This window comes from Odocoileus virginianus, chromosome 27 (genome assembly GCF_023699985.2).
Source record: "Odocoileus virginianus isolate 20LAN1187 ecotype Illinois chromosome 27, Ovbor_1.2, whole genome shotgun sequence".
Lineage (NCBI taxonomy): Eukaryota > Metazoa > Chordata > Mammalia > Artiodactyla > Cervidae > Odocoileus > Odocoileus virginianus.
The window spans coordinates 35063916-35075034 of record NC_069700.1 but is presented as its reverse complement, the minus strand read 5'-3'; the positions used below and the strand labels follow the sequence as shown (position 1 = coordinate 35075034).

Below are 11119 nucleotides of genomic sequence, written 5' to 3'. Positions count from 1 at the left end.
AGATGACATCACAGACCCAATGGACATGAGTTTGGGTAAACTCTGGGAGTTGGTGATGGACAGGGAGGCCTGGCGTGCTACAGTTCATGGGGTCACAAAGAGTTGGACACGACTGAGCGACTGAACTGAACTGAATGCCCATCATCTGTCTTTGGCCTGGGGGACAAAGCTCACTTCATGCTGCTCTCTCCCTGGCAACACCCTGTCTGTTCTCTGCAAGTTCTACCAGCGTGCATCTTCAAAACGCTGTTTCAGCCCTTCCTGACTCCACCACACCCAACTCCTGCTTCCACAGGACAGCACCTCCGGGTGTGGCTCACCTGTCCCCTCACGCCCCTCACAGCACCTGCTGGGGACTCCCTGGCACTGACTCTCTGCCCAGGCTTCACTTCATTCCTCACTGGAATTCCCTCAACAGCAAATCTTCCACGGGACCACCTCTGATCTCTGGGGCGACTCTCAAAAATCCAGCAGAGCGGGGAGGGGGGATCAAGACGAGACTGATGAGGAGGACTCGAGGAAAACTTCTAGAAAGAAGAGACAGACATTAAGCAGGGATGTGTGTGAAATACTGGTTTTTATTGATTGGCACAATATTACAACCTACAATTCCAATGCCCTTCCCTCCCACACAGTTCAAGTGGAAAGAAAACAGATTAACACATAGAAAGGAACAGCACAATCACAGGTTAAAGCATTTGTTTTTACAAAAGGAGTGGGGTAGGGGGGGGTTTTAGGAGTAATACCACGGCTCCATCTAGACTATGGGGGAGGGCTTTGCTGTCCTCTGCTGATGGCATTACACGGGGGATACTTTAGTAAGGGGGCGGTTACACACGGCTGGCCGGTTATTAACGGGGCGGGGGGGGGGGGGAGTGGGACTCGAATCTCAGAGTACCTGTCTTGGACCCAAACCTGGACTTTCTCTTCAGCCCTCCTCCACAACTGCCTGCACCCACAGGAAATAGGTGTGAAGAAAGCCGAAGAACGGCCTCCAAGAGAAAGGGAAGCAGGCAAACTCAGTTTCCTTCCACCTCCTCTGGACTGTCCCCCTCCCCTCGGCCCCTAAGGGCACTCAGAAGGCCTTCCTCACAAATGCTGTAGAGAGACTGGGAGGAGGCCATGTCTGGCCTGGCAGCTCTGAGCCGGTATAGAGGAAAACGTGATTTTCCATACAATACCAAGCAAGATTGTTTTGGAAATGAAAAAAATGGAAAACAAGACCATGCCCCCATGGGTCAGGAGCGCTGAGGTGCCGGAGTGCACTGGGATTGTGGTAAGAGCAATATTCCCACAGCCCGGTTCCACAACGCAGCACCAGGTCCCTGGAGGTTAAGGGACTGTAACCAACCTCTCCTCCCAAACAGGCACCTTTCCTTGGATCCCCCAGTTCTGTTGGGCTCGTTCGAGATTATTCTGCCACCTTTCCCCAGGATGTGAGGCTCAGCTCATTGGTCCTTCCACTCTCTACCCCTTCTGCAAATACTCAGCACACACCTGAGCAGGTGACGCATTCTCACTCTGCAGAACAGCCACTGAGGAACCAGTGATCACCGGGAAGGCTAAGCTGTCTGCTTTTCTGTGTGGTCCTGATGGAAGGGGACAAAAGCAGACTTCTGGTGGGGTCAGAACAATCTGGTTTGGGTGCGTGGGTCCTTGGCTCTCTGTCTGAGTTCTGGAGCCTTGGTCATTTAAGCTTCAGATGAAACATATATAAGCATGAGTGGGGAGGGACAAACACTTTGTCCTTCAGAAAAAGTTAAACTCAACACATCTTGGCTACTTTGCCTCCATCCAAAGGGTTCCTTGGAAATACCTGTTGAACGTGGCCAAAGGGAGACTGCACCTGGACCTGGACCTAGACGGCACACTTCCAACGAAACGGGAGCAAAAGTGGAGTGGAGGTGAGCATGGTTAGGAAAACCCTCAAATAAGCCTTATGCTGCTTGAGATCATACTCTGGGGCTCAGAGAATAGGGCTAAGGCCTCACTGCTTCCTCAAAGCCCATTCCCTGCCGGGGCCAATGGGCAGGATGTGAGAAAGGTCCCTGAACTAAAGACTGGGCTCTTTATACAGAAGCAAGTATAAAGATGCTACTAACAGGTGGCCAGAGATGCCTGCTTTTCTGTGACAACATCCTTAGATGCTACTACCTCCTTAAACACATGGCAAACTGGTAGTTATCTTTCTTAAGACAGATGCACTGACATTTTACTTATTCTAATCACCAACTTTCTGTTCAATTATAAACCAGTCTGAATGTTTTCAGACTATGAAACAATAAAAGCAGACTTGATGTATAAAACTGCACCCCACACTGTGTCTCTTTTTACAACAGAGTGGACCCAGTTTTTCTAACTATGAAATGCAACACTATGCGGCTGCTGGGCCCTGAATAGCCTTGTGCATCTGTGCCTGGGCAGCACACCTGTGTCCATGCACAGGTGAGTGACAGGAGCAGGTTCTCAGAGGCTGACAGAGCAGCAGAGGATCTGGCTAACGGAGGTTTTGGAGAAAGTCCCTTTGGGTTCTGAGTCACGTGGGAGGAGGCCAAGGGGCAAGTCTGTGTCTATGCACGTGGCTGAGACACCTGCCGCTCCCTTCCACATCCTTGTCATCCTCGGCAGGAGCATGAGCTGCCTGCTGGCCAAGAGAAGGCCCTCAATGTCCTCGCTGCCCTTCAGAGCTCTGGAAGCTCCCCAAGACCCTAACATCAGGCAGGCCCCCGTGGTGACCCTAGGTGGAGCAGGCCTACCTGTTCTGGTTCTAGGCATCTCCATAGTCAGCCTGTACCTTCCCTGGCATAAGTCATATCTGTTATGCAAGACCAAGCCTTAACCCTGAAACGCTGTTTTCTACCCAATGGGACAGAAATGAGGTGCAAGAGGCTACATGCATCTACTGCTGCTCTAATTAGCACAAGGGTGTTCAGAAGGCCGGGCTCATGTCAGTATCACTTCCCGCAGGAATCTACAGTCAACCTCACTGGAGAAATGACTTCCTAGAGGTGGGCCACTTACCCCACTCTAAAGTCGAGAGAGTCCAGTCTCAAGGCCCAGCATCAGGACTGGGGCATCTTGCTTTTATCCTGAGGAGTTCGAAAGCCTTACGGTTTTGATCTTAATGCCTGCTTGGAAGAGGCAGGAAGGGTGATGTTACTGTATTGTTGGAAAGTTCCCTGAAAGATTCATCCTACAGATAACACAGTTCACAGATGGTGAGCCATTTAGTAGGTAAGTGTTCCAGACCAGAATTTATGTTCCCCAACTCAAGGATTAATAGAATTTCACCTCTGGCCTGGGGGCAGTAGTGGTGGGAGGATGGGTAGCACATTGAAATTGAGATGAACCTGGAAATGACAAGATGGCTGCCTCTGTATCTTTTAGAGCCTATCTCCAGGGGGTTAAATGCCTTTTTTGCTGTTCTATTGGCCCCTGTTTGGGGTTAAGAACTGGGAATGTAAACCGAAGGAAACCTATTTAACTAAACACCCGATCAGAGGAACAGAAGCAGTGACTCGCCAGCTCCTAGATATTAACCTTGCTTTTTCAGCCAAAAGCACTTCCCTCTTCTGCAGAGGCCCTCCTGGGGTGCTCAGTTCTGAGTCAAGGCGGCTTTCCTGTGCGCTCCCCTTGCCAGGTGGACAGTCTCATTCTCTAAGACAAGCTCAGGCTCACAAATCCTCACGATAAACAAAGCTTTAGGGGAGAGACATGCCTTTTCACTCCGAAAGCTTCATGAGATCAATCATGTGACTGCTGGCCTCAGCTCAAGTAGTCTGTTAGAATCAACACCAAATGGGATTCTTTCTGTATTTATTAATTTTTAAGGGATGGGGTTGCACAGAGTCGGACATGACTGAAGTGACTTAGCAGTAGCAGTAGTACAACAATTGCACTTATCTGAAGGTGGGAGGTATCCTTTTTTCAGATGGCCTGACTAGGCATTCCCCATACTGAAAGGTTATCAAACTAATGCAAAAACATTGTCAGAGTGTGAAGCTGCCCTTTCAGAGGCAGAAGTGGAAGGCTCCTGGCCTCCCAAGGAGAGTCTGCCTAAAATCTCCAGATTCCTAGGACTTGTGATGACCTCACAGGATGTAGTATAGTCTAAAGACTACAGTGTCTGGCAATTAACAATTTACTTGAAAATCTAGAATGTCTCACTGCTTTAGGTGACATATAAGGTGACACAGAAAACACAGCTCTTGGGGATGGTGTGGACTCTGTAAGAAGCTCACCCCAGAGCACAGAGACTGACTCTGGGGAACTTCCTCGCCTACGCCAGGTGAAGCGGGTGCCCTGATGGAGCAAGGCTGGGACCACTAAGGTCAAAGGCTGCACAGCCTTGTGGAAATAGGCTCCGACCCATCAGGGCTCGGAAGCAACAACTCCCACCCCAGCTGGGCAGTACGCACCGCACAGCCTCAGGACTGACCTCTTTTAGAGTGTTCAAGAACAAGAACCCGAGGAGCCACCTGCATCACTGAATCCCAATCTCCTCTCCCTAGAACTGCATGAGCTGACTGTCCTGCATGTCTCCTAGTTTTTGAAAAGAAGTGGATGTGCCTGTATTTGGGGTCAAGATGAAGCTACACTATCTAACTCTTCTCTCTAAGCAAAAATTTACCCCAATGTGGAGATTTCTCCAGGTTATTTCTTCTAGTTCTTAATCCACTGTTAACTAGGATGGGCTTCGAGAACACTTTGGAAATATTAAAAAATCATATAGTGGTGGCAAAAATTACATTGTGGTTATTAAATCTTTTTGTAAACTAAACTAAGTTAAACAAACAAACAAAATATGGCTCAGGCTAAGCTGTTTAAGAAAAAAAGATCAGGAGGGGAGATGAACAGAGGTGTTAACACAGCCCTGGATGGGAATAACAAACATGCTAAATGCGAAACGCACACCCAGGTTCAGCAGAAGACCCCTCTGGCTGAGGAGGTTTTGAAGCAGCCCCCAATGAGCACTGTAGTGGAGAAGAGAAAGGGGAAGAGGAAGCGTGGTTTTGTGGGGAACTTTTCCTTCTAGAATTCAGGGTGACTTCTTCTAAGCGAGTCTGAGAGACTTTACATGGGCTGACTCCTAACATCGAAACAGAAACTATTTCTCTGCCATGAAGCAACTTAACTATGTAGCAACAGGAGTACAAAAAACTGCAAACACTCTCAGAGGGCAGCGACCCCGTCTACTCACCTGAGGCTGCTGGCAGCAAGGACTTGGGGGCTCCCTTCCTGCAGCTCTCACAATGAAATGCAAGGGGCGGAAGCCCTGTGGCCAAGCTACTTCCCAGGCCTGGCTTAGCCTCCAGCAGGTGATACTCCCCCACCTCTGACCCCTCCAGATGGCCTCAGCTCAGACCCCGTAGTGCAGGAGCCCTCTTCACACAGAGCAGGTAGGGCAGCAGACATTTGTAAAAACCGCAGTCAATCCTGCAACTTTTCCATCCTGTGATGTTTGCAGTGAGAAAAATCAAGACTTCTGTTTCATGGGCTGCACTGTCCTAGAGGCTACAAAAAACCCAACGTGGCTGACCCCTGGTAGTCCTCTTTCTCTCTTTCTTATACCCCCCCCCCCCCCACACACACAGAGTCCTGTTCCAAATGAAGAAAAAAAAAAATGTCATGATCTCACTGATGTTTCCCCAAGGGCTTCAAATTATGAACAAATTTAAATTTTAAAAATTCTATCACTATCTTTCTCCATCCCAAGTATGGTGGACTCCAATGGACACTCCAGTAGTAGCCAGACTCTAAGACATGTCCGCTCACTGTAAGAAAGAGATTTTGTGTCTGCCCTGAACACAGGAAGGAACCTGTTTCTAATAAGCCTGAAGAAGGTGAGTACTTGCAGAATTAATGGCAAATCAGTGTTGTTGGAACATTCTGCAAGTAAGGTAAACCTGGTGCTTTTCTCTGTTTTCAATTTTCTTTGGGGGAGACAGGCTCCTGCAACCATGCGTCCAAGTGATCTATCAAGACAGGGCTATAACTACGCATCAGGACAGCCATGGTGTTGACGGTGCCAGGGAGGGAAAAACACCAAGCCCCTATCACCAGAATCCCAGTGCAACAGACAAAAGCACCAGTTTCAACAATTCTGGAGTTGGACAAAGCCTCCTTTCGTCAGCTGAGGAAGCAGCAGCACAATCTCCCCAGTTAACTGCATTAATGGGATCCATTCATGACTGAAAAACACTTCTTGGCACAGTTCATGTTCCTGACCCAAAGACACCAACAACAATCCAAACTGGATTTTGTAGGGTAGTGTATTATTATACCAGCCCAGTGAAAACTTCAGATCACTAAAAACGCACAAATTATTATTAATACTAACACGGCAGTTCCTATTTCAGGAGTACTGATTGTTTTCCTGCAAAGCACTTTCTGTATCATAAAGGCAGAACTTATTTGGAAGACTGTGTTTTGGGGATTCCATTTAGTGCCTAGTTGAATTTATTTTACAGTCCCCTTTATTTATTTGGACAGAACCCCAGAATGCTCTAAATGAGGCGATAAGCAGCAGTGTGTTCATTTCAAGTAGAACACGTGGACAGTGAGTTGGCATTTAGACTCAAATCCCATGGTGCTTTCTATCCACTGGGACCCTTCCGTGGGGACAGGATTCCTTTCCCAGAGGTAGAGTGGTGCTAAGGAAACCGCCAGCCCCGCTTTTTGGCTCTGTGTTTTAAGACTGGGAGAGAAGATGCAAACCAAGAATTGATAGCAAATTAAAGTTCAACTGACATTCCCCAAAACGTTGAACATTAAATGACCAGGCCTACCAGATACACACATTTCTCTTAGCGGGAGGGAAGAGCAAAAGTTTTTCAAAGTTTGAGTATTTATTAGACTTTTTAAATAAAGAGAACTACGATTTTAATTTCACATCTCGGCTGTGTTTTGACAAAGGAGATGCCACTAACAGTTTAGCAACAAACTCCTGTCCCAAAGCCAGGGATTGATCAGGGTCCCCCCGCTCCACCCCCAGTCTCTAGACCCTTTTCTGTGCACTTGTCTGCTAAACAGCACAACTGGCAAATGAAGCCAGCATCCAACCAGTATCAAAAACCAACAAGACAGTCTGCAGTGAGCCAACGCATTATGTAGCCGTTCTAGTAAATGATTAAGCATTCTCCTGTACCACTTCTCAGCAGATGATGGACCTTTCACATCCTGGTGGGAGATAAATTTAATATTTCTGAGCATGCTCCATGGTGCAATTACAAGTGCTATAACATTACAAAGACAAGCAAACATCTGAATTTCCCTCCTGTGTACTTCTCAGGAACGTAACATGGCCACCCAGAACGGGACAGGACTGCGCAGCCGCAGCTGCCGAGCACAGCTGGGTGCTTCGGGATGCAGGACAAGGCCCAGCTCCGCACTGTAAGGCATGGATGCATGGGGAGAGGCCGCTGTCGGCGGTAAGTAGCATTATGGAAAAAACTCCAAACCAGCAGGAGAGAAACAGTGCTCGATGCTCCAGTTTTTTTGATAGTAATCCCAAGAATCCAGTTCAAATCCCTATTGTCGACACGTAGGGAGGAATTCAATTTCTAGCATTGTTTCTCTGGGTCTGAACTGAGGCCATCTGCTCCTGGCTTGGTAATAAAAAAGAAAATAGGTTTCTTCCTGTTTCTTTCTTGGCGTGGAAACACAGCTTTGAGAAGAGAAGGCATGAGTCCTGGGAGCACTATGAAGTAGCTGAACCCTTCCCAGACGGTACACCGGCGACTGGGGAAAGGAGAGGGAGGGGAAACTCACCTAGCCACTAGCATCAAAAATGAAAAAGCAAATGAATTGTGAGGCTCTCCGCTTCAGAAACACCCCAAATTTGAAAAACAAAACCTTGAAAAGTTAAAACAAATGCCTCTTCTAAAAGTCATTTATTTACATATTATATGTCCAGTATATAATGTGTAGATAAATGCATCCTGCAGTGAAAGTGACCAACCTACTGGACTGAACAGCACGTCATGGGACAAATTCTTGAAAGGTTTAATCTCATATTGGATATATTTTAATTAAAAAAAAAAAAAAAATCTGGCCAGGGCTGGGATGAGACAAACAGGAACACTTCAGAATCCAAGGCAGAGGGAAGGCTGTTTGCCTCTTTAGAGAGTTGTAGGGGTGTGAAAAGGGAGAGACAGATCATGCACAAAAGTACTAACAAATTACATACCCAACCCCCACCCCCTCAATAAAAAGAGAAGAAAAAGCCCCATCACTTAACACCAAACAGCAACATTATCAATAAACCCTTTCTCTGCTGCCCGTCACGCCTTATTTGAAAGAGGAGGCCTGTGAGGAGAGGTGAAAGAGCAAGGGTGAGAGGGAAGACCTGCACTTCAGTCTCCTTTCCATTTTCACTTCTCTTACAGGAATCTTCAGTCATCTGATGCCCTGCATCGAGCTCTGAGCAGACACTGAGTATGTAGGGGCCACGAGTGGGGTGCCGTTGTTGGCTGAGTAGCCTTGCCTCAACGTTTCAAAATACGACGCCTGCACGGGTTTGTGACACTGCAGCACTTTTATGGCATCTTCTATTTTAAACCATTCCCGCTTCCTTCCTGTGGAGGCAGAGAGTAAAAGAAATTAGTACAAAAGGGAAGCAGCAGCAGGTTTCTGATCCTGTAACTTTTGAGAAAACGCAGGAAAACAACCCACAGGAACTACTGTCGTTAATGTATTTCTTTTCTTTTTAAAAAGTTATTTCTTTATTTATTTATGGTTGCACTGGGTCTCGCTGCGTAAGGGCTGTCTCTAGGTGCAGACAGTGGGGGCAACACTCTACTGGAGTGCGCAGGCTTCTCGCTGTGGCCAGTTCTCTTGCTGCACGAGCTCTCGGGTGTGCATGCTTCAGTAGTTGTGCCGCATGGGCTGAGCTGTTCCAAGGTATGTGGAATCTTCCTGGACCAGGGATCAAACTCGTGTTGCCTGCACTGGCAGGCAGATTCCTAACTGCTAGACCACCAGCAAAGTCCTTCTTTCCTTTTTTAAACTGAAGTGTAAATGACCCACAGCACGGCAGAGGAGTTCCAGGCACACAGCACAGTGATTTGATGTTTCTGTTGTTGTTGCTGTTCAGGTGCTAAGTCGTGCACAACTCTTTGTGGCCCCATGAACTGCAGCATGCCAGGCTTCTCTGTATTTCACTACTTCCTGGAGCTCGCTCAAACTCATGCCCATTAAGTTGGTGATGCCATCGAACCATATCTCATCCTGTTGCTCCCTTCTCCTCATGCCTTCGATCTTTCCCAGCAGCAGGGTCATTTCCAATGAGTTAGCTCTTCTCATCAGGTGACCTCCATCATAGCTCAGTAGGTTAAGAATCTGCCTGCAATGCAGGAGACTCGGGATTGATTCCTGGGTTGGGAAGATCCCCTGGAGAAGGAAATGGCAACCCACTCCAGTGTTCTTGCTTGGAGAATCCCAGAGACAGGGAGCCTGGTGGGCTGCCGTCTATGGGGTTGCACAGAGTCAGACACGACTGAAGTGACTTAGCAGCAGCTCTTCTCATCAGGTGACTTCCATCATAGCTCAGTCAGTAAAGAAGCTACCTGCAATGCAGGAAGATCCCCTGGAGAAGGAAATGGCAATCCACTCCAGTATTCTTGCCTGGAAAATCCCATGGACAGAGGAGCCTGGCGGGTTACAGTCCACGGGGTCACAAGAGTTGGACACGACTTAGCAACTAACCACCACCAACCACCACCACCACCATCAGGTGGCCGAAGTACTGGAGCTTCAGCTTCAACTTCAGTCCTTTCCATGAATATTTAGTGTTCATTTTATCACTGACTGATATTTCTACACAGGACAAAATAGCCACGATAGTTATCAACATTTAATAAATATATTTTTCTTATTTTCTTTTCTAACAAGGGTGATGGAAGCACACTTTGTATGTGTCAAATACCATACAAATGCCTAATACAGAAAATATGTAAGAAATCTGAAAACTGAAGAACTGAGAGTAACGGTGTGAAACTTGTACTCTAGAAAGAACCACTGCTAGCTGTTTCTTCTCCAGCTCCTGGGCCTCTGACCTTCCGTGGCTGACACATACGTGCCTGAAGCCCAGCCAGCATTCCCATCTCCTGCAAATATAGACATGAAGCTGATGCAGCTTCCAGAATTACTGGGATGGCTGACCTGTAACCAGGTATTTATTTTTAAAATCCCATCTAATAGTGATACATCTGGGGTTTCTGTGATTGTCTACTGGTTAAGAATCCACCTTGCAATGCAAGGGACACAAGTGTGATCCCTGATAGGGGAACTAAGATCCCAGTTGCCAAGGAGCAACTGAGCCCAAGCACCACAACCAGAGCACCTGGGTGCCACAATAAAGATCCCAAGTGATGCAACTGAGACCCGACACAGCCAAGTAGAAATAACTAATAGAAAAAAGAAAAAAAGATGCTGAAAGGGTAGTTGGAAAAAAAAAGGGGGGGTGGACTTTCCTGTTAGTACAGAGGGTAAGAATTGCCTCCCAACTAGGGGAACACAGGTTTGATACCTGGTCCAGGAAGATTCCACATGCTGCAAAGCAACTAAGCCTGTGGGCCACGACTACTGAGCCCGTGTGCTGCAACCAGTGGAGCCCGAGTGCCTGAAGCCTATGCTCACAACAAGAGAAGACACCACAGGGAGATGCCCAAGCACAGCAACGAAGAGGAGTCCCCGCTCGCTGCAACCAGAAAAGGCCTGGGCACAGCAGCGAAGACCCAGAGCGGCCAAAAATAAATAAAAAGAGCGATGTATCTACAGTAAAGAAAATATTTTCCTAAAAAGAGGAAAATATAATCTCAACACAATCACTATTAACTTTTCAGTGTATTTCAAAATTTTTTTCAAATGCATGTTTTAAAATCCTTTATTATTTTTTCTCTGACAAAACTAACAAAAGATCACTGGTTAAAACTGGGAAAAACAGAAGCAAGCATAAAGAACAAGATAATTACCTGTAATCTTACAAACTAGAAGTAACTACTCTTAATACCTTAGTGCATTTGCTTATCTTTCACCTTATTTGAAAAAGACACAGCTATCTCAACAATTATAATTGGGATCATGCTTTAAGGTGCTCCGAATTCCTCGGAGGCCCTGA

At 47.0% G+C, this 11119-nt stretch overlaps 1 protein-coding gene across 1 annotated transcript in view; it reads right to left on the bottom strand.

The window, feature by feature from the left end:
* Window positions 1-558: 558 nt before the first annotated feature.
* Window positions 559-11119, bottom strand: part of NUDT3 (nudix hydrolase 3) — a 114471-nt gene continuing 103910 nt past the window's right edge. The window contains exon 5 of the mRNA XM_020888706.2: window positions 559-8576. Within this exon, the coding sequence (XP_020744365.1) occupies window positions 8398-8576 (179 nt within the window). The 3' untranslated portion in view covers window positions 559-8397. The remainder of the gene's footprint in view (window positions 8577-11119) is intronic.